Source organism: Platalea leucorodia (genome assembly GCF_965183815.1).
Source record: "Platalea leucorodia genome assembly, chromosome: Z".
Classification (NCBI taxonomy): Eukaryota; Metazoa; Chordata; class Aves; order Pelecaniformes; family Threskiornithidae; genus Platalea; species Platalea leucorodia.
The window spans coordinates 13,730,396-13,753,685 of NC_138858.1; the positions used below are offsets into that span (position 1 = coordinate 13,730,396).

The 23,290-nt window shown below is 43.2% G+C and overlaps 2 protein-coding genes across 3 annotated transcripts; both read left to right on the plus strand.

The window, feature by feature from the left end:
• The first annotated feature begins 53 nt into the window (after positions 1 to 53).
• BRIX1 (biogenesis of ribosomes BRX1) lies at positions 54 to 4,837 on the plus strand. Its single transcript, XM_082336039.1, has 10 exons — positions 54 to 205; positions 1,117 to 1,228; positions 1,613 to 1,656; positions 2,292 to 2,362; positions 2,744 to 2,793; positions 2,891 to 2,964; positions 3,061 to 3,111; positions 3,407 to 3,508; positions 4,070 to 4,198; positions 4,516 to 4,837. The coding sequence occupies exons 1-10, from the start codon at positions 71 to 73 to the stop codon at positions 4,783 to 4,785; spliced, it is 1,038 nt and encodes a 345-aa protein (XP_082192165.1). The 5' UTR covers positions 54 to 70; the 3' UTR covers positions 4,786 to 4,837.
• Positions 4,838 to 8,688: 3,851 nt separating this feature from the next.
• Positions 8,689 to 22,667, plus strand: DNAJC21 (DnaJ heat shock protein family (Hsp40) member C21). 2 transcript variants are annotated; one of them, XM_082337368.1, is made up of 12 exons: positions 8,689 to 8,849; positions 9,204 to 9,297; positions 10,224 to 10,347; positions 11,228 to 11,350; positions 14,452 to 14,756; positions 16,047 to 16,198; positions 16,558 to 16,645; positions 16,888 to 17,046; positions 17,699 to 17,738; positions 19,663 to 19,853; positions 20,267 to 20,342; positions 21,022 to 22,667. In XM_082337368.1, the coding sequence occupies exons 1-12, from the start codon at positions 8,753 to 8,755 to the stop codon at positions 21,184 to 21,186; spliced, it is 1,614 nt and encodes a 537-aa protein (XP_082193494.1). In that variant the 5' UTR covers positions 8,689 to 8,752; the 3' UTR covers positions 21,187 to 22,667. The 2 variants fall into 2 exon arrangements, with proteins under 2 accessions (XP_082193494.1, XP_082193495.1); XM_082337369.1 differs by having other exon boundaries at positions 20,270 to 20,342.
• Positions 22,668 to 23,290: the final 623 nt, after the last annotated feature.

Genomic DNA, 23,290 nt, shown 5'->3' on the forward strand with positions numbered 1-23,290 from the left:
TCCGGCGGGGAGCGGAAGTGCCGGCGGGCGGAAGTGCGAGCGACGGCGGGCACGGCGTGGTGCGGGCAAGATGGCGGCGGCCAAGAGGAAGCATGAGGGCGCGGCGGCGCGGCCGAAGAAGCGAGCTAAGAGGGCTCTGACCGCGCCCGAGCCGGATGCCAAGCCGGCCCCGGAGGAGTACAGCATCCCGCCGCCCGTCTCCCAGGTACCTCCCGGCCCCGCTGCTCAGGGTGGAGCGGACTGGGCCGGGCCGGGTGTCGCCGCTCTGCTCCCTGCCCGGGACGGCGTTTACCCATAGGAGGGGCACCGCGGCTCCCTGCCCGGGCCGTGCGCTGGGGAGGCATTTCGCCTGCATGGGGAAGGCGGTGCTGTCTGCAGCGGTACCGGGGCTCGGGGTGTCTGGGGGGAACCCAGCTGCCAAGCGAGGGCAGAGAGGCTTATTCCTAATTTTTTTTTTATAATCCCAGCACAAATAAGAGTGCCATGCGATGGTATGCTATGTCTGTGAAAATATGCGAAGAGCGTTATTCTGGTCAATGTAAATAAGCGGCGTTACCTTAATCTCAAAAGTATTTTAGAGAGTTGGGTAATTCTGTTACGTACAAAGGATATATGGAAGTTATGCCCGTTTCATTTAGGAAGCATCCTGAGAAGACTCCAATAATTGCCTTGTTTGATTAAAAGAGAAAGAAAAAGTAGCACGTTGAAGTCTGAGATCTCGTTACATGCTCATCTGTAGGAAACGCTGAATTGTGCTCTGAGGCTGTAGCTCAGGTCACTTCGCAGGGAAGGCGGGATGCCTTTTGCAAATAAGTATTGCATGTGGCTTTCTTAATACTTACGTGTTTTGTACGAGCGAAAGGTTTTATGTGGGAATGTACTGAAGCAGGGTGGAAGACGCTTTTTCCTGTAAAAACTTACGCCTCTGTGTTGTGTAGGAAGGTCAGCGCCCTTTCTGAGAGAGTGATTCTGTGCAGATGGGGAGATAATATTCATAACAAATGTTCTTATTGTGTTTTTCTGTAATTACAGTTCAAACGTTTATTGTTGCTGCATTGTAGTAGTTTTTAGGCCAGAAACTCCTTTTCGTATGTAACTTTTGTGTCTTTTTCCTAGGGTAAATGGAAAAACAAGGAGCGAGTGCTTATTTTCTCTTCTCGTGGAATTAATTTCAGAACAAGGCACCTAATGCAAGACTTAAGAACGTTGATGCCTCACTCTAAAGCAGGTAGGGTTAGGCATCGTCCTTTAACTTACATTTTCAGAATAGTTTTAAACCAAGAACTTCCAACAACCTGTTCTTTTTAAAAATGTAGTACATAACTGTTTTGATGAAACTTTTATGTTAAACAAACACCAAACCCCAAATACGGCGACTGTCATTGTCTCTCAGTATTTTCTGGGAAATGACTCCTATGGCCTCAGTCCTGTAAGTGCCCAGATACTTCTGTTGCTATGTTTATTTGTTGCATAACATGGCTGAAACAACTTGACAGTTATTCTTAATCTTTCGTTTATAACCAGTAAAATTTTTGCGAAAGGACTGACTGTTAAAGAACTTCTTGTGTTAAATTGGGTTTCCAGCCTTCTAAATGTTGTTCTTGTCTTCCAGATACTAAAATGGACCGTAAAGACCAGTTGTTTGTAATTAATGAGGTAATCCAGGATTTAACTAGCACTTCTTTTTCATTTTCTCTGGAAATTCAATGTGCAAGAGAAAAGGGGGCAACCAAGTTCAAAGGATCTCATACTAGTCATAGGAGTTGTGTAACTTCATAGATGAAAATCAGTGATATTCAAAAAGTGCTCCTGTTAAAACAGGAAGTTGACTTTTGATTAATAAAACAAAAATGAAACCTTTAATTAAACATAGACTTTTTTCATGAAGAAATAAAACGGAATGTGCCTTTCGGTATAGGTGAAAGGTATATTACAGTTTATACTTGAAGCAAGCAAGAAACAAATATGCAGCCAGGCCAAACGATGTAGTAAGATATTGATAGTTCTGAAACTGGAACCTAATGTCTCAGCGTCTGCTCTGATGTTTATATCCTGGAGAGCTTATCAGATTGCTTGTAGCTTACTCCTGGTAATAAATACGTGAGATGATTTTCAACAAAGCAAGTGCTTCAACTTCATTTTGGGGATCAGTAGGTGTAATTTATTAAGACGGGACCTTTGCGTTTGAACTTATATTTCGGAGGGGGGGAAGATACTAGAGATCAATGTGGAAAGTTTTTGAAAATATCTTCAGAATTTTGTAAATAGCTGATTTGGCTTTTCTTGTGTAGGTGTGTGAAATGAAAAACTGCAATAAGTGCATCTTCTTTGAGGCCAAAAAGAAACAGGATCTCTATATGTGGTAAGTAAATGTTATGTTTTCTTACATTTCCATATATAGCTGGGGATGCTTCCATTCTCTCTAAAGTTCTTACTGTAATAGTGCAGATGCATGAAATAGCGTTGCTTGGTTAAATCTGTACTAGCCCGGCAGTTCTGTGGGTAGTGGAAGTTTACAATGCATGATCAGCTTTTGTAGCCTGTTTACAGAAGCATTTTACAAAATCGTTTAGAAAGCAAGTACTTGTAAGTATGTTAAGGGAACTCAATAATGCTATGAAAGCAACTGAAATTACTTCAGTACAGAAATAACTGGTTGGAGTGTACTGCAGAAATCCAGCATACCTTCTGGCTGCTGTTAACATTTTTCTTTTCTCTCTTCCACACTACCTGTCCTCTGCAGGCTTTCAAATACACCACAGGGACCATCAGCTAAATTCTTAGTGCAGAACGGTAAGTTGTTTGGCATTATTGTGTTTGGGCTCTTGCTTTCTTGTCTGTACACTTTTCTATAAGTACTAAAATGGTCTTTTTAAAAAAATCACTGTAGTTCACACCCTGGCTGAATTGAAGATGACAGGAAACTGCCTGAGGGGCTCACGGCCGCTTTTGTCTTTTGATCCAGTAAGTACAGGTTTTATGTCATTGAGTATGCTTTTGTTTTCTTTGCCTGACTGTTGCATTTGGCTTTGTATGTAAAATTACGTTTTTTCTTTGTAGACATTTGACAAGGAGCCACACTATGCCCTGCTGAAAGAATTGTTTATTCAGGTCAGTCTGCAGTTCTGCTGCCCAGTGTTTCTTCCTCATTGGAAATGTTTTTTGGCAACATATTTAAAAATCTCAAGATTTTTTAAGTAGTAGTTTTACACTTCTGAACTTGCAAAAAATCTTTAAAGGATTAGGGTCATGTCCTTAAAATTACTGGGACAGTTGTCCTTAAGTTTTGAGTTTCGAAATGTAACCTGGGATCAGGATCTTAGTAAATTAAAATGAATTAAAAACGGTCCATTTATGTTTGGCCTGTGAAATTACAGATATTTAGAAGTACTGCCTTTTATTACAGATATTTAGTACACCACAGTATCACCCCAAAAGCCAGCCTTTTGTAGATCACGTTTTCACCTTCACCGTTACAGACGAGAGGATCTGGTTTCGGAATTACCAGGTTAGTGGTCTCTTCTAGTTCTTCAAGAGGATCTCAGTGGAGTAATTTCATATCAAATCTATTAATTACAATAAAATGAGAAGAATCATTATTATCAGGATATGCTAAAGCCTAGTGCTTGCACAAAGTAATTTCAGTGTCCTAAAATGACTTTATCTTCTCCCTTATCTCTGGAGAGAGCTGGTTTAAGTTCTGTGTACTTCAGCTTGCATTCTGTGAGTTGTGATTCTGTGATGGTTGTCTCGGTAATGGGAAGTACTAGCCAAAGCCTGAGCTTTGCTTGCCTTTTAACCTTACTTGCTGCTTTGACCCAAAGTGTGCTGGAACTTACTTTCTAAAGGAGAAATTCACAAATACCTAGTACCCTCTAAGTGCTTGCTTGAACCTAAAAGAACTGCTTTATGTACAGAATTGTATTTATACAAGTCTAGCTTATCAGCTTCAGTGGCATCGTATCTCGGGTTTAAATTCAGTTGTGTATTGTGATATGCAGGGTGCCCACAAGGTCATATACTTAGATTCGATCTGTGAGAAATGAAGAGACTATTCTTTTTATTGCAGATAATAGAAGAAGATGCATCTCTAGTAGAAATTGGGCCTCGTTTTGTCTTGAACCTCATAAAAATCTTCCAAGGTAGCTTTGGAGGACCAACTCTATATGAAAATCCCCATTACCGGTCCCCAAATATGGTAAGCAGCTTTGTCTTTGTCTTCTCTTTCATGTAGCAACTAATTTGAAAACTGATCTTGCAGTTTGTGCGGGAGAATCGTGTATGCCTTTCCCTGGGACCCTTTGTAGAAAAGAGTGCCCTAACTGATCACAGTTTGAGAACAGAGTAGTTTTGTAAAAATGGAATGAATGCAAAATTCATGTCACTGAAAAGATGGCATTACACTGAGGATTCTGACAATTAAGCAGAGAAAAATGCCACCTTTTTCTTTAATACCTGATTTCTTCCATCTTGCTCATTTGAAACCTGATGTAATTTAAATTCTTATTTTTATAGCATCGACGGCTGATAAGATTGTCAGTGGCGGCTAAGTTTAGAGAGAAACAGCAAGTGAAGGAAGTACAAAAGATTAAGAAAATAGGGAGTAAGGTGCTTATTAAAGAAGATCCCACTGAAGTGGTCTTTGAAACTCCAGCTGAAGAAAAGCCAGTGGAGATACAGCTCGTGAAACCAGAGTCAAAGCCGATTGTGAAAGATAAAAAGAAGCCACGCAAAATTCAGAGGAAGAAGCAAAAAAAGCTTTTCAGAACTGAAGCATCAGCATAAATGTTACAAGTGAGGAAACTAGCTATATTGACATAATATTGTAAATACTTGTTTTTACAGGCAAAACTAACTGGACTTCAGTTTTAAGTAAACAAAATCTCAATTTCTTTATTAGGATTGAGTTTCCACTCTTTTATTGTCTTCCTCTGTTTGAGAGGATTCTGGATTTTGAAAAACAACATGGCCACAGGGGAGGGGGAATAAGACACTCCAAATATTTCTGCTTTTGAGAATTGGCCTCTTGAATACCTCTGGGAGACAACTCACTGTAACAGGTACAAGGAATAAAAATAACTGGGTAGTCATTGATGGACTGGCATTCAAAAGTCAGCTTTCCTAATCTAACAGCAGTAGAAAATCCTTTTAAAAGTTTTAAATTTGTAGGAAATCTCTCTTGGGGGGTGGTGTTAATTTTTTCACTTTGTAATTCCTCGGGACTGCAAAGGGTTATGGCCTCTTAATTGCTTTTTCTTAGTAGTAGTAAAAAAGCTGCTGCTTTTGCCTGTGGTAGCTCCTGGACTGCCATGGTTTATAACCCCAGCCAGCAACTGAGCACCACCCAGCCGCTCGCTCGCTCCTCCCTGGTGGGATGGGGGAGACAATCAGCAGGGTAAAAGGGAGAAAACTCGTGGGTTGAGATAAAGGCAGTTTAATAGGTAAAGCAAAAGCCTTGCATGCAAGCAAAGCAAAACACAAATTCATTCACTGCTTCCCATGGGCAGGCAGGTGTTCAGCCATCTCCAGGAAACCAGGGCTCTATCATGCGTAACAGTTGCTTGGGAAGACAAACATCATCACTCCGAATGTCTCTGCCTTCCTTCTTCCCCAGTTTTATATGCTGAGCATGACGTCATATGGTGTGGAAGAGCCCTTTGGTCAGTTGGGGTCAGCTGTCCCAGCCGTTTCCCCTCCCAACTCCTTGTGCACCCCCAGCCTGCTCACTGGTGGGGTGGGGTGAGGGGTAGAAAAGACCTCCACTCTGTGTGAGCACTGCTCAGCAGTAACCGAAATATCCCTCTGTTACCCACACTGTTTCCAGCACAAATTGAAAATAGATCCCCATGCTAGCTACTATGAAGAAAACCCTGCCCCAGCCACAACCATGTACCTAGTTGGGTTCTTAGGACCTGAAATGTCGCTATAGGGGTGAAACAGGCTAACTTATAATTCTAGCCCTTAATACCAAATTCATTGCAAGTTCCCTAATGGCAAGAGGTACATGGTACCTGTGACCGCGTATCAAATCCATATGCGTACAGTAGCCTGAAATCGAATTGCCTGTGACTGTTACAGCAGCAGTGCTTAAAAGCAATGACTGTTTTTAGCAGAATTCTATGCTTTTATATGCCTACACATGCAAGCAATTTTTTTTTTTTTCATGTTGTCCTCTTGGTTCAATTGTATGTTGTTTAGGTCCTGTTTTTCAAAGTAGAGTGAGTCCATACAGATTTTTCCATATAAAACTGGCAAGTAAGCTTCCAATATTGCTTACAAGTCATTACAACCAAAAGCTTTGGTGTTGCTCATGGATAACGTCTGTACTTTAAATGTAGCAGAGTTCATTGCACACTGACGAGCAGCAGAAAGTCCAGAGTTTGGCTCACTGTCGTTCTTGCCCGCTGTCTGACAGTTGACGTTGCCTCAGAGCTGCAGCTTGAGGTCAGGTTTCATTTGGGTCTGTATTTTCATGAAGCTTTTAGGAAACTGTTGTCTGTGAGTCTGCATTTTTGCCAGATGCACTATGTTCATAAGTTATGGGCTGGGGAAAGGAGTGTACAACCGTTCTCTCAGAAAGTCTAATGGCATCAGCCTCCAACCAGACTGAAAATTTCAACCATAATTCCATGAGAATTTCTCTATAGTGCTCAGCAAAAAAATGATTCCAAGAAACTTTTCCTGACTGATGTTAGCAAACAGTTACAGACCTCTCTGGGGCTATTTCTTCATTATCTTTCTTTAATCTGCTTTCCAGTTCCAGACCTCATGACCTGGTTCTTCCACTGACTCTAGTGCTGTCTCCCTGTCCGCTCCCCCAGCTGCCCTGTGTTTCAAGGTCTTGCTCATGCCTTGTTCCTGTTTGGTTCCTCTGTTGGCTTCAGCCTCTGGTGTCTTGGTGCTGAACGGGCACGGCTGGTACAAGAGGACACTGACCTGTTAAGTGCTAAATTTTATCCCACTTGGTAGGGCAAGGGAAATCCAGTGTTAGCTCCGTAACGAGGTGGCCTGTGTGCCATCTGATGGAAAAGACTGGTGAATACAGGCATCTGCTTCATTCATGTAGTCTATCTAATACATAGAATCATAGAATATCTTGAGCTGGAAGGGACCCATAAGGATCATCAAGCCCAACTCCTTGCTCCTTGCCGGGCTGCCTAAAACTAAACCATATGATTCAGAGCATCATCCAGACGCTCCCTGAGCTCTGGCAGGCTTGGTGCTGTGACCGCTTCCCTGGGAGCCTGTCCCAGGGACCGACCGCCCTCTCGGTGAAGAACCTTTCCTAATGTCCAACCTGACCTTCCCCTCATGCAGCTTCATTCCCTCTCCTCGTGTCCTGTCGCTGGTCCCCAGAGAGGGGAGATCAGCACTGCCCCTCCGCTGCACCCCGTGAGGAAGGTGCAGGCTGCCACGAGGGCACCCCTCACCCTTCTCTTCTCCAGGCTGAGCAAGCCAAGCGACCTCAGCCGCTCCTCCTGACTCTTGCCCTCGAGGCCTTTCACCATCTTGGTCACCCTCCTCTGGACGCACTCGAGTAGTTTGATGTCCTCCTTACGCTGAGGCGCCCAGAACCGCACACAGCACTTGAGGTGGGGCCACACCAGTGAAGGGTGGAGTGGGACAATCGCCTCCCTCGTCCAGCTAGCTGTGCTGTGCTTGGTGCACCCCAGGACACAATTTACAGCACAAGGCTGGTGGGGAGCGGCTGAGGGAGCTGGGGTTGTTGAGCCTGGAGAAGAGGAGGCTGAGGGGAGACCTTATTGCTCTCTACAGCTACCTGACAGGAGGTTGTAGCGAGGTGGGGGTCGGTCTCTTCTCCCAAGTAACAAGCGATAGGATGAGAGGAAACGGCCTCAAGCTGCGCCAGGGGAGGTTTAGGTTGGATATTAGGAAAAACTTCTTCACCGAAAGGGCAGTCAGGCACTGGACCAGGCTGCCCAGGGCAGTGGTTGAGTCCCCATCCCTGGAGGCATTTAAAAGATGGGTAGACGTGGTGCTTAGGGACATGGTTTAGTGGTGGACTTGGCAGTGCTAGGTTAATGGTTGGACCTGATGACCTTAAAGGTCTTTTCCAACCTAAACATGACGCGGTTGGCCCTTTTGGCTGCCAGGGCACACTGCTGACTTGTATTCAACTTGCCATCAACCCAAACCCCAGATCTCGTCGTCTAATCCAAAGCTTGGTTCATGCAGTGCCAACTGGTACACGTCTAATCTAGAGAAAAAGGTGGCTGGGGCCAAACCTGAGATCTCTGAGGAGCACAGGTGCCAAAAAAGCAAAAAAGTTTACACCGGTCGCCTGAGCCACGGCAGCTGCCTTGGCTGTACCTGAGCTCCTCCACATCCGCAGGAATTCTCGCACAAGGCGTTCGGCTCTGTGACAGCGGGGGGCTGTCAGACCCAAACCCGGCAGCACGGGTGCGGACAGCAGCCCCCCGCCTTTCTCCCACCGCCCCCCGCCAGCCGGCGGACACAGGGCGGGCGGCAGCGCGGCCCGCCCCGGGGCTGCAGGCCTCTGGTGGCGGCAGGGCCCTTCCGCCCCCCCCGCTCCGCGGCGGCCCGGCTCCCGCCTTCCCCGCGGCGGGGCCCGCCCAGCCCCTCCCGGCGGGGGGCGGTGGCGGCGGCGGCGGCCCGGGCTGCTGATGGCTGCGCCGCCGCCGGCCCCGCCCCCGCCCGCCGCCCTGGCCGCGCCGCCGGCCGGCCGGCGCTTCCCCACACGCGGAGCCGCCACCCCGCCGCCGCCGCCGCCATGAAGTGTCACTACGAGGTGCTGGGGGTGAAGCGCGACGCCGGCGAGGAGGAGCTGAAGCGGGCGTACCGCCGGCTGGCGCTGCGCTGGCACCCGGGTACGGCCGCGACGCCCGGCCTCGGCGGGCCCGGCCCGGCCGCAGGCCCGAGGAGAGGGCCCGGCCTGCCGCCCCCTGGCTTGGCGCCGAGGGCCCCCGTCCGCGGCGGCGGCGGCGGGGGAGCCCCTTTTCCTCGCAGGCGGCGGCGGTCGGTGCCTCGCCGGTGGTGCCGGCGGGGCCCTGCGGGGAGCGGGGCCGGCAGGCAGCGCCCGGGCGGCGGCGGGTCGGTGCCCGCCGCGGGGCCCTCGGTGGCACTGGCGGCTCGGCGTTCCGGCCTCGGGTTTCTGAGGCCGGCGGGGCGGCCGCTGCCGTCGTGCGTGGAATCGTTGACAATTTCATTAAATTGTCTTGCAGATAAAAACCTAGAGAACGCGGAGGAAGCAGCAGAGCAGTTCAAGTTAATCCAGGCAGCGTATGACGTTCTCAGTGACCCCCAGGAAAGAGCCTGGTGAGCAGCGTTTATCTGGTAGCGGCCTGGGCATGACTTCTGATTCCGTCTCGGCCAGGACTTTGAATTTGCTTCTCGCCGGGCCTTGCCGCAAGTCAGCGCGGGCCTCTGTGGCAGGAGCGTCCCCTTTGCTTCAGGCTGCGTTAGGGCTGAGCGCCACGCAGCGAGGCAGGGCCGCGCACCCGCGAGGGGGCTCTGGGGACACAGCGCTGCTGGCCTCTTCCTCCCTCCCGGAGCAGGAGGCAGCTCGCACCTCAGCGCAGGCACCCCTCGGGTCAGGGTCCTCCCTGCCTTAGCGGGGAAGAGCCGGCACCAGACTGAGCGCATGCAGGTGTCTGGTAAGCTATCGATTGCTGCAGATGGTGGGCCTTAATGACATACGTAGCATCGTGTAACAGTCCTCATTTGAAATACGCACACGCATCTCTTCTTAAGAGATTGCTGCTTTAAATGTTGTGCGTAACTTGTTTTGCAAACGGGCTGAGGCATCTACCAGATTATGCAGCCAAAACCACCTGTACTAAGTTTGTCCTTCTTGAAAGGAAAGTAACGTTTTTCAATTTTTATGTGCTAATGTATGATTTGGGGTTTTGTGTGTGTGTGTGCGTACTGGATGATTTAAATAATGTCCTACCCATTTCTGAAAGCTTACTGAAGCACCTTGCTCCAGTGTGTCTGCTAGCCGCCCCTTGAGAAATTGCTGCTTATAGATATTGCAGATAAAGTAATAGTAAGTAAACTAAAGGTCAAGAGAGAATACTTACTGACCCTGTCTTTTTTTTTTTCTCTCTTAAGACTTTGGATATGAGACAAAAATTCCAGGTGCTGGGCGATATATATTGAGGCGATAGGTGTACTGTGTTAGCTTACTAGCACCGGGGAGTGTTCTGTGTCTCTGCATCCTTGACACTGTGAATTTTTGCTAGGTATGATACTCACAGGGAAGCTCTGCTGAAAGGAGGAGTTGATGGCGACTATCAAGATGATAGTTTAGATCTGCTGCACTACTTCACTGTTAGTTGTTACTCTGGATATGGAGACGATGAAAAGGTAACGAATTAGTTAATCTTTAATGAATCCATTTAAATTTCATGAAAAGTGTTGGCATTTGCTTCATCTTGAGAAGCTGTGTGTGGAATTGTTGCACACAGGTAGTAATAATGCTTACACAAATCTCTCTAAGACAAAACTTACGCTGGACATTTAGGGAAGCTTTAATTCCTGCTTATTGTCCAACAATTACTTAGTCATGATTTCCAGCTATACCATACAACTACAGAGTGTGTGTATATTATTTATTTACGTTATATAGTGAAGCGTTCCAATGCTTTGCAATACCATCTGTTTATTCAGAAATGGCTTTAACAAGCGAGAATGCTTCAAGCTAAAAATAGCAATATAACAGCAGTCCTTGGGGAAAGTGTGCTTCATAAAATGAATTCCCTGTTGGATTTTAAGATACTCATCAGAACTTAAAAAGCTTCAGGTGATTAGAAAAACCTCTGCCAGAGAAAATCCTTATGTGTCTTTTTGTTACTATACTAGGAGTGAGTTAGTAACGTCTTAATTTAAAAAGAGATAGGATACTTAATAGTGAATTTTATATTTGGAACCTCCTCAGAACTTGATCCTGTGTAACAAGAAACTTAACATCTCCAGCATGCTGAAACTTATTTTTCAGTTTAGATTTGAATACAGGCACTTGCTGTGTGGGAGGGACAGAGACTACATGAAGGAAATGTGAGAGAATGGGAACTTCGTTAAGCAGAAAGGTCTTACTGTCTAGAACAAGTGCTTAGAAGGCCTTTACCCTGATTTTGAGTTGCTGTTGCAGAATTGTAATATTTCTCTAAAATACACTACTGTAGCTGAGCATTTGTACATCTGTTATTGAGCCATGCAAAATGAGTCAGATTTTTTGTTTTTTCAGGGATTCTTTACAGTCTATCGACAAGTTTTTGAAAAGATTGCAGAAGAAGAGATGGAATATATGACCCAGGAAGATACTGAAGAGTTCCCTATGTTTGGATATTCTCAAAGCGACTACGATACGGTAAGAGCAAGTGTAAATCTGGACCGAAAGTAACACAGTTAAATCATTACTTTGTACCACGCTGAAATCAAAGGAAAGGCTCCTGCTGATCTCTGAGGTGAATACAAAACCATGTATCTGCTGTCTTTTCTACTACTACAGACCATTACTATAAAGGAAGTGCTTGCATTCTGATTCATAATATTTAGGTGAATTAAATGTGGTATTTCCTGTTGGGCTATATTATTAGCCAGGCTTTTAGGGTAAGTTGTCAGACAAACACATCACAGGGCTAACTATGAATTATGCCAATGAAACTTAAGTGTAGTGCAAGGCCCGTAAAACAAAAGAACATATGTTTTCTTTGCCTCCTGATGAGAATAGTTTACCAGTGTTTTAATGCAACTTACATTACAGAAAAGGATATTGAGATAATTTTTTTTTTTTAAATAACAGGTAGTGTCTTGCCTCATTTAGAAAAACTGCATAGCACTTACTGCATAACACAGCCTTTAGAAAATGGGAGATGCGGTGGTTGACCTGCAATGTGAGCTCCTGCTACGATACTGTTGTCATCTACAATTATTCTGTATTAAGATTAAATTTCCAAAATATTGCGTGCTTTCCTTTGGGAAGCAAGAAAAGAAAATGTGTGGGGGACACTTGAATTCTTGTCATCTGGTTTGCCAACTGTTTGTTGTATTCTATCAGGCTTACTTTTTTTTTCTTTTTTAAAGTTACCAGTATTCCTGTGTTGAAATTAAATAGTAAAGTAATAGCGCTTTCCCCAGTGAATAACTGCACAGTATCAGTGTACTCAAATGTTGCTCCTAGTCTGCTACTTCTCCCCATCACTTCTAGTAGAATTGTACTGTATGACTAATTATCTATGAAATTTAAATTGATACATACCTTAAAAATAAGTAACTTCAGTGATACAAAACTTGGCTGGCGTTGGAAACAAAATTACAAATCAAACTAAGCAGTGTCAGAATGGGTGTTTGAATGTCAGGTAAGATTACAGGATGGCTTAACAAATGGAAATCTTTCCCAGGGAGAGCATATTTAGTGTCTCTGAAGCTGCTAAAATCCATCTTTTAATGGAGTTATCTTGAAACATCTTTTGGAAACTGCTTGTTTTGAGGCCATGGGATAGATATGATTATAGACCCAAAATAGCTTTTAAGCTGTCAATAATTGCAAAAATGGCTGAAATTCTAGCACCAGCATGCTTTGACATCTGCCTTGTTCATGCTGTTCTGGAAGCAGAATACTTACTTTTTTTTTTTTTTTTCTTTTTTTTTAAGGGATCCATAGAGGTACTTTATGGGAAATAGCCTCAGTTAAATGGGAAAGTCATTGTCCCTGGTATCTTATATTCAGAGAAAGCTGTCAGAGGATTCCAGCATTGCAGTGCCCACTTCTCTACTCAGTGGGAGTATCGTGGGAAAAGAGTTTTAGAAAGGAGCTACAAAAACTCTAACAGAGGCTTCAAAATCTGTGATGTGAATGCTTTCTGGTTCAATCTGCTGAGTTAATTCACAAGAAGCCTGAGAGGCAGCTCGATCAATGCCGGGCAGCCAGGGAAGATGTTCTTAAGTCTGTGACTTTGCAAGACTTCATGGAAAGAGAAAACTTGTAGGTCAGTTAGATGCAGAAACAAAAGCGATCAGCTCCAAGTATAAGTAGTAGGAAAAACAAAATCCACCTGGGAGTTCAGCAAGAGCTGCTGTACAGTCTTCTGGAGAATGCCAGAGATGTGCTTGTATTTCACGTAGCTGCTGAGGAGGAGGAGGAAAGTCTTAGCTCATACAGCTGGTGAAGGGGAGGATGATCCCTGTCATCAGTTGATGGCTGTGCATCCTTTTGCACAGAAGATAGCCCCTTCTGAAGCAGAAGTCTGAGATGGGGAGTCTAATCTCGCTTAGGTATTTGGATTAAATATGAATATTTACTGGTTATTGTGATAGCAGAGGAAAACTGTAGTGACTTACCTGCCAGAGGCCACAGCCATGAACCTTTGCATGTAGACAGGCCATTCGAAATTAGTGTTGAGGTGTTGATAGTTGTAGTCCATGTGAATACCCATGGCAGAAGGAGGAGAAAAGGAAATACTAGAAGAAGAGATATTAAACTGTTAGGTTAAATACTTCTATGAGGTATTCCAAAATATAAATGGTAGTGCATGTATGAGTAAGTCGTAAAACGGCAGCTTAATGGGTCAAGTAACGTCAGAAGGGAGTTTAGGCGTATCTTGTTTCCTGAATATACAAAATGCAGAAGGTTTGTAACTATTTGGAGAGGAATAGAGAACAAAACAAAAAAATGCCATTTTATTAATCCAGCATTTACTCATGAATAGTAAAAGGAAGGAGAATAAGGAAAGATCATTTACTGTTTCTTTTAATGTGAGAGCTAGAGGGCATAATTTTAACCTGCAGTCATATAACTTGCTAGCAAAACAGAGTAAGTGCATCTTCACATAGCCCCTCATTAAACTGTGTAAGTCATGGCTCCGTGCTGTTGTATATGCCAACGATTTACATGGGTTAATAAAAGAAATATTAAACAAATTCATGACAGAAAAATCCATCAAGGGCTATTAATTTCTGTCCTGCTCTGGAAGCAGAGAGAATATACAGAGAAGAAATAGCATTATGTACATGTCTTTTATCGCTCTTTTTGTGCTGGTCGTTGGCTGCTGTTGGAAATGTATGGCTGACATTTGGTGTAATTTAGTGTGGTGGTTCTTAGGCAATACGTGCATGTGCCTGCTTGCGGACAGCGTATCTGATTCCGATTGTGCTTTTCAGTTTGACAGGAAAAGTACAGCACAGCTAAGTAGCTGGGCACTATTGTCAGCACGATCCAATCCTGCAAGGGGATATTTTTTAGAAGTTGCAGTTTGGAGTAGTTTAGACAAGCTTGTTGATTTGGCACAGTTTGAAATTTTAAGGATTATATTAGAGGTTTCTCTAAACCTTCATGTGATTTATTTACACTCTGAGGGAAAACTGTGACCTGTACAGAAGACACAAAACTGCTAGAAAAGTCCTGAATTATTTGGTATGTTTTTTGTCCCCCCCTAAACAAGTGACTTGTTTAAATTTTTTTTCTTACAGGTAGTCCACCCTTTCTATGCATATTGGCAGAGTTTCTGTACTCAGAAACACTTTGCTTGGAAAGAAGAATATGACACACGACAAGCCTCAAACCGCTGGGAGAAGCGAGCTATGGAAAAAGAGAACAAGAAAACAAGAGATAAAGCAAGGAAAGAGAGGAATGAACTGGTCCGTCAGCTAGTAGCCTTTATTCGTAAAAGGGATAAGAGAGTACAGGCTCATAGAAAACTTGTAGAAGAACAAAATGCAGAAAAAACTAGGAAAGCAGAGGAATTCCGGAGGCAGCAGACGCTCAAACAAGCCAAGTACGTAAATGTGGAACAAATCTTTTCTTTTAAACTTGGAGAAACTATCTATGAGGATACCGTATAGAGTTAGATTCTAATAGTAGCTCCACTTGCTCTTTTAAACATCCTTGAAAATTTTCTGTATTAGTTTTGGTCTTAAGTCAGCTTTTTAAAACTTGAGTGTCTCTGCATTGTACTGACATGTAGAGATCTAAGGTGACCAGGGAGTAGTTATCTGTGTGCTGCAGGTAACTGGCTGTAGTAGCACAGAATCCAGTGTGCTTTTACATACCCGGGGAAGTAAGATTTACTAGTTATCATTGGTCCTCTAAAGAAAAAAGAATGTATGTTTTGGAATGAGGGAGAACAGGACTATGACAACGTTTACTTAGCTTCATCTGCCTTGGAACTGTACCTGCTAAAAAGAAAGTGGGACGAATGAATTTAGTTTTGCCTTTCCTTTCAGCTCTTCAGAAAGGACCCTTTCATTGGACTAAATGCATTTTTCTGATGCTTTTATTTTTCCCGAAATTAAGTAGAAGGAAGAGTGTAAGCACAATTTATTCTTCCAATTAGGAGAGATTTTTGCCTGCAAATGGGAGGAAGGGGCTTAAATCCTTAATAAGAGTGCACTTGCAAAATAATTGCATATTGATTAAAATTGTATAATAATAGTTAGAATATATATGGAATATATTATGTACAACTTATTTATTTTTTTATATATATATTATTTTTTTTTCCCCTAAAGGGAGAGTGAAGCAGACTTATGCTTGATGTTATGACAAATGGTTTGATAATTCTGAGTCCAGGAGTCAGCTGGAGCAAAATTCAGCTGTACTGTGGTGCACTGATTGATAACTTGGACCACACTTACATTTGGAAAACTGAGCTGGTACATTCCCATAGCGCAAAGTCAAGGAGTAATGGGCTTGTGGCTTTTGTGGTCCTGTACTGTTTGTGGGTTTGGATCTTGCAGCACGTAAAACAGCTGTACTGCTATGAGGATTGAGCTGACTTTCCTGCCATCAGCTTGATATTGACCATGCTGTACAGCATTTCCTGCCTGAAATTCAAGCAGGACCCACCTACGTTAATACCTCTTTAGTTTCAGCATAGATGTGCCCACTGACGTCACAAATTAACTGTTCAGATTTCCAGGCCCTACAGACAATTGTTTGCTCCATTGTAGTATGTTCAGGACTTCCCTCCTAAAATACCAGAGAATATCAAGTTATCTTTTAAATAATACTGTTTCTGTAATTCCCATCTCATGGCTGCAATGTTGCTGTGTTATTCTACTTAAAGGCTTGCTGAGCAGTATAAAGAGCAGAGCTGGATAACTATGTCAGATCTGGAGAGAGAGTTGCAAGAGATGGAAGCACAATACGAAAAAGAATTTGGAGATGGGTCAGATGATGAAGACGCATTAGAAGAACAGGAGACAAAAGGCATCGAAGGTATGGGGTGTGGGAGGGTGATCTATAGTGAGTCGTCAGCCTGAGTATTGGCTCGCTGCACTTAAAGCCCCAGATTCACAGTTCTGACTGTAGTGGAACTCCCTGCCTCCAGCCGAGGCGTGCCAGCCTCAAGTCTGGCCCTCTCTGGTGTTTTCTATTGAACATGAGAAGACATCAAGCTGCAGCTGTCAGTTTATGCTAATGTATGATTTGGTGAGACAGTCTTGATCTCTCTGTGTGTCAATAATACTATTGAAGCTGAATGTCAGTGTTGTGAGTATCTGCTGGGGCTTTAAGAGCAGCTTCCTCAAAAATTGCTCATCTGACCTTGTCTCTCTGATCCCCACTGATCTCTTCAGACAAACTGAATGATGAGACTGAAGAAGCTGAATTTGTTGATGGTCTGTACTGCCCTGCTTGTGACAAATTGTTAAAAACTGAGAAAGCGTAAGTGCTTGTGGTTGGGGATTTGGGGGTGGGGGTGTTGGGTTTTAAGTTTTTTAAAAATGCATTTTAAAGACTTTTTAATTTCACATAATGGTCAGTGTCGTCTTTCCAGTAGAGACATTGTCAGGGCAGAATTTTTCATACTTAGTAGTGATGGATAATGGGCCTGTTATTAATTTAGATGTAAATTTAGCAGTGTTTGTTCAGAGCTACCTGCAGCGATGATCTGCTGGTCTTCACAGCATGAAGAATCATGAAAAATCAAAGAAGCATCGAGAGATGGTAGCGCTGTTACGACAGCAACTGGAAGAAGAAGAAGGGAAATTCCCTGTGTCCTTGGATGATGCAAATGGAATACATACCAAAGAGGAGGAAGAAACAGAAGACATGCCCAAGCAGAAGTACTTTAAATTTGCTTTAATTTTATTGTGACGAATGATTAAATAAGTCTTGGAGGCCCTCAGAGGGAGCTTCCGATGATTTATAGTTGTGTTGGAACTCTCAGTACTGTGCAATTTAAAATATTTCTTAGCATCAGAGTTCAAGTAAAATGCATGCATTAGCACTGGATTCAAATGTTGTTTGATAATAGTCTCATATTTTCTCTACTTCTTAAAGTTACATATTAAGGAAAAGTGGTTGTTATTTTTCAAACGGGAACTTGCACAGGGCCAGTGTTTATTGATTTGGTACTTTTTTGGTACTTTTTGTCAGTTGGATGCTGGCACGAGTGTGCTGAAAATCAGAATTGATGAAGTAAGTTGTACAGCTTCATTTTTTGAATAGCCAAACCATACCAACTATCTCACTAGTATCTTCAAGTTCAGTCTGAGCAGAATAAATGTTTTACTAAATGCAATGAGTAGTTTAGGAGAACTGTTGTTTTCATTTCAGGCATGAGTAATTTTCTGTTTGTGGGTACTGTCTCCCTAATAGCATGTTAAGAGGATAGCAAAAATATAACTTGGTACCTTTTTAGAAATTGTACTAGTTTGTTTTCTTTTTTTTTTTCTTTTCTTGAGAAGAGGTAATTTTCAATTCTTATCTTTACAGACTCTCGAAGAAGCAGAGGAAGAAACAGAAAACAATGATGGTATGTAGCCATATAATGATATTCAGGGAACTTTACAACCCAGTTTTGTTATCTCCTAACTTAACTTTTTTTTATCCTGAAAAATACAAGACAACTTGAAGTTCTACAGAATTTGAAGACTGTTTTCAGATACTTTTAGTTCTCATCTGACTGCAAAATAATTTTTATTACATTTATTATGATCAGATTTTATGATAATAGTCTCATAGATCTCACTTTGTTCTGTTTGTGCAGATCCTAATAAATGTGGTGCTGGCTCTAAAAAGGCTACAGTCTGAAGTGTAAGGAAAACAGATGGAAACAGGCAGATAGGGAGGATGCAAGGAATTGATCAGAAAGACCAGCAATGACCTTAGCGCATTAGCAGCTCAGCTGCTTGGTGGTCGTTTTCTGCTTTGGTTGTTAGAGCTGGTATAATGTATTGTTTGTTAATCTCTAATTTGGTGGAGGGGGGAAGTAACACATTAGTGGCATCCTACTGACACTGTAGTTGTTGGTACAAACACATCCGTTGCACCCCTCAGTTGAATTGTAAACACGAGTAACACCAACCTCCACGAGCTGAGCCTGTGCATGGTATGACAGATGTGTGCTGACAGCAGCAGGGTGAAATTCAAGACCTGCAAGCTGTTCCAGGCTTGAGTGGCAGCAGTGCTGTAGTGAGCAAACTCTTCTGCCTTCCGCAAGCTCGACCCTTTTCAAGTCTAACCTCTTTACTTTCTGCCTTAATCCTAGCCCTGTCTCTGTGAGCTCTCTGTATCAAGTCCTGCCTCCTCTCTCCGTTCCCAAGATGGTCGTGTCTTCCCCCAGCCTAACCCCTCTCGCCTCCTACTATGTGTTCACCTTCTCTGCCCTCTCCCACACCATGTCTCATCTTCAAGAAACTTCCCTGAGACTTTCAAGCAACTGAATTTTTCTCGCTTCTCTTTGGCTGGTATTGCATAGTCCAAGTCAGTTCGGCTTGACCTTGTTTCCGTGCAGGCCGTCAGGCTCCTGTTCAACTCTTGCCTCCTCAGTTTGAGATCAGAAGGTCTTGTTCTCACCGTGTAGGTTGCATATAGGCACTGTGTCTGTCGTCCATCAGTTTGTTCACGACGTCTTCTGGAGCCCGGACAGCAGGCGCCACTCTCGCATAGCGTGAAATTGTGGAATCTTGTGTAGGGAGATTCTTCTGGAAATGTAACCTCCATCCTCCACCAGGCTTTATGGAGTGCAGGAAATCGCTATGGTGTTTGTGTTCTTTTCCTGAAGGTAGAGAGATTGGCCAAGTTTTTTCAGGTAGTGAAGACTCTGGAAAAGATACCAGAGGTAGTAGCGTTGCATTAATCAGGTCAAATACGTTATCCTGCTTTTGGGAGCTGAGCTGTTTTGCTTCAGACATGCTCAGGGGTTGATCTTTTGCCAAACTGCATGTACTGTCTGCTCTGCCTTCTGGTACGTGGAAAAGGCTGCCAGCGTTTCTGATGTTAGGGAGGGAAAATACAGTGTGTCTGTCTAGCTTCAGTCACCTCAGTTACTTTGGCTTAAGCGTCCTAACACAGGTGTCTGGCACAGAAAACTTTAGTCTAAATAATTAACATTTTGTAAAGTTACAAGCAAAGCCACTGTTATGAGGTGAAATGGTAGCCCGAACAGAATGAGCCCTGTGTGTAATTAAAAGCTACCTTCATTCTCCTCTTCTGTAGTTTTAGAGGCTGTTTATTGGTGTTTCTTCCCTTCATCACAGGTGGCCTCATCTTTCAAAACAGGAGAACTAAGGTTTTACCTGTTACAATCTCACTGAAAACACACAGTTAAATTAAGCGGGTCCATGGCTCTGTGTTCTCCTCACCCACCCATGTTTGAGGTAAACGAGGTATAATGCTATAAACATAATCACTAATGAACTTGAAGTAGTTAACTTGCATTTATTCTGTTTGGACAGACTTACGAGGACTCTCTTGATAAAAGTGCTGATGAAGAAACAGTTGAACAAAAGGAGGTGCCTTGTGTGGACAGGGACAGCGGCTCAGCAGAGGAGCTGGTAAATGATGGCCAAGGACGTGCTGCGTCAGAGGACGCAAGCGCTACAGAAGATGTTGGCCAAGTGGATGAAGCAAAAACTGAAGCGAAAAGGTGCGCCGATTTGCAATATTGCAGTTACTGTGTCATTGTGTCGCGTTTGATACTGTCAAACAAGCCTAGATTTACTCACTGGTGTGAACTGGGCACTACTCCACCAAATCAGAGTTGACTAAATATGATGCTAAACAAGGAGTGTTAGGACCTACTTTGGAAATGGCGTTTGACTGCAGATCCCTGCCACATCACTTACCAGTAGCAGATGTATCGCCTGCTGAATCTTGAGATCAACAGTTGACCATATAAATCAAATTGCTTTATTTTTTTTTTGCTGGAAGCACTTGCATTGTGTTGTGTGAAAGGAGAACAGGGAGAAGCAGCAGACACACTGATGACTGAAAATCATCAGAAGCTCTTAAGTGTTGAATGTTCCTCTGCACTGATCTTGTTTTCTCTTTGTTTATCAGCAGTACTAAGCCTAAAGGGAAAAAAGCCAAGGATGCCAAGAAGTCTGCTAAGGCATCTTCAGAGCGCCCAACAACGGTATGTCAAATTACGTATGCTGTTTAAAAGCCGGTGGTCATGTTATTACAAGCAAGGTTGGTTGTTTGATCACCTCCAGTCCACAAATTCTGTTTCAGTTTTTTGCTTATTTTTTAATAATGCAGGTATTTCTATCCCTGTGATTTCATTAGAAGCTAGGAGACTGGAACATCAGCTCTTGTCCTCATAGAGAAGAGCAGGACTAAATTTCAGTTCTAAGAGAGTAGCTAAAGCTCTGTACCCAAGGCAGTTCAAGCCAAATAAATTCATTTGCATCTTTCCCAATACTGATGCTTCCCAGAAAGAGCTAAATCTTGTAATAACTACACCTAAGACATGTTAAATTCACTAAATCTCAGAGCCCAAAGCAGTGAGTGTGTAGTCTTTTTTAGTCAGGTGAGATCAAATGTATTCTTTACCTTGAATTAGATTTGCAAGGCTTCTATTCTTGTTATTGATTCTACTTAGTACTCCTTAAAATGTCAAGAAGTCATATTTGTGATTTTTTGTTTTTATATGGATACTTAATTGTTTATCAGTAATGGAATACCTGTGATAGAAACAAACAGCTTATTCACATTTCGTTGCCTAAGAGAAACCGCGTACAACAAATTAGTGTATTATATTTATTACATGTTCCATACAAATGTGAAGCATTTTGATTTTTCCCTCATTGTAGAATGAAGTTCCCATCCACTGTGTAACCTGCAACTGTGCGTTTCCATCCCGAAATAAACTGTTTGAGCACCTAAAAGCCACAGGACATGCAAAAGCAACACAAGCACCAGCTGTAAACGGAGTTGTAAACACCAGAAACAAAAAAGAGAAACGTAAAAACAGATAGAACTTTGTTATAGTGACAGTCTTCAGAATCGTACATGAAAGCTCTCCCAGAACCAAGAGGTGCACACTGCCTGTGTTCGGAGTTAAACAGAGGAGACAAGTCCTAATTTTGGGAAAAAAGGAAGATGCAACAAAAGGAATATTGTCTTGTGAAGGAACCTGTGCTTTCTTTTGGTTTTGCCAGCCTTTCTTTAACAACGGGATTTGACCTACCATCCCAGCAGCTTTCACAGTGGGGCTAGAGAAATAGTAATTTAAAGCTACCCACCTTGCATTCCTGTTGGAACTTGCATGGATAAAGTACCCACACAGAGGAAATAATAAATTATTTTAACACTTGTGTTGCAGCTTTTCTTTTGAGAGGGATTAGCTCAGGGTGAGTGTAGCCAATACAGGGGCCTGTGCTTTTTTGATCATCTGTCAAAGACAAAACATCACCAAGACATGGAAAAACCACAGGCTTTTCTGCCATCCCCAAGGGCCCCTTCAACTTAATTACATTAAACAGCAGACAGAACGGAAAGAGCAAGATGACAAAGCTGGTTAATCAGTTTTGACAATTCCTGTTGGTTTTGTACATCTACCTGCATGCCAGGTGTTGGGGAAGAAGTCTTGTGGAAGAGCCTTGCTGGAATAAGTGAAGGGAGAAATGAGTGTCCTAAATAAATTAATTTCTTCTGATTTCTCATGAAAAACAACATGGGAATTGGTATTGCACCTCTGTTTAAATGCATGATCTACCTGCTCTTGAGTAGCACTTAAACCAACAGGTGGGATAACAAACACCTGGAAGTGGATTTTACACAGGAATTGTCAACGCAGTTGGAGAAGGCGGTGCTCAGCAAGGGCTGTAGTATGTTGTATAGGAAACTGGTAAAGTATAATTTTCCAGAAGCATTGATCTTGCATTTACTGAGTTCCTCTAAAGTTTCCACTCATCACACAAAATGGCAGAATACTCTCCTTCCCCCACCAGTTGACACAGTACCTTTATTGGGTCAAGGAATTACTCAAATGTTAAAATTTGAATGAAAGTAAAATGATAAATGCAGAGTTCTTGCTGACTGTCTGCAATGCCCTTTTTTTTTTTTTTTTTTTTTTTTTTAAACTGAAGGAGGTAATGAACTAAAACATTAAAAAAAGTGATTACGTAAGAAAGAAACATGGTGTCTTACTTCACCGGCCAGAGTGTGCATCTTTGCTAAATGACTAACAGGCGTGCTGTGCAATCCCAAAACCGGCAAGAGGAAAAGAAAAGCGTATTTTGGAGAGGATGAGAACTGGATTAGAGCGCCATGATAAAAATAATTACTGTAGAAACTTTACAGCTTCTATGAGCACACAGATTTTTTTTTCATGCTGTAATTACAGAGTATCCTCATAGTAAGGGTAAATAGTTGTAACTGAAAGCTCCAGTTATGTTCTGCCGAGGGTGGTTCTTAGCCAGAGATTGACTATGCTTACGTAAGCGAAATCTCACAGACTTAACCCTGCAGTATTACTTTTTGACTTAATTTTTTTTTTCTTATTTAAATAAAACCAAATACTTTATCATCTGTGTGTTTTACAAGTGCCTGTATGTATTGGGTATAAACGGCGAGGTTTTGGTGGCAGGATGGGGGCAGCAGCGGTGACCGCTGTGGAAGGCCGCTGGGGACCACCCTGCACAGCTCCAGGCCAGACCCGCTGCACACCAACGCGCAGCCCTTCGGGAGTGAGCCGCGCTTCTGTGAAAACGTATTTTATAAGACGCAACAGTAAATGCTGTGGTACACAGGCACACGTCGAGAGCAGCAGGAGGCACTCCACGGCAGCGCTGGTACCGCCCCCCAGGGGACTACGGATGCTATGAAGTCCGAACAGCATGTACTTCCCCAAAACAACTTTATTAATTTGCTGTCACTCTTTCTAAAAATTACCAATTTTGTTATGACATTTATAGATGAATGATGAATGTGTGTCTGCCTCTTCAACTGATACCCAGTTTATCCAACCAGGGTTTTTCATGCTAATGCTAGAATAAGCGTGCAGCTAATACACAACACCACTGTAGAACTGAGCTGTATGTCTACAGATTAGAGTGTATTCTTTATTAAACTGGATCT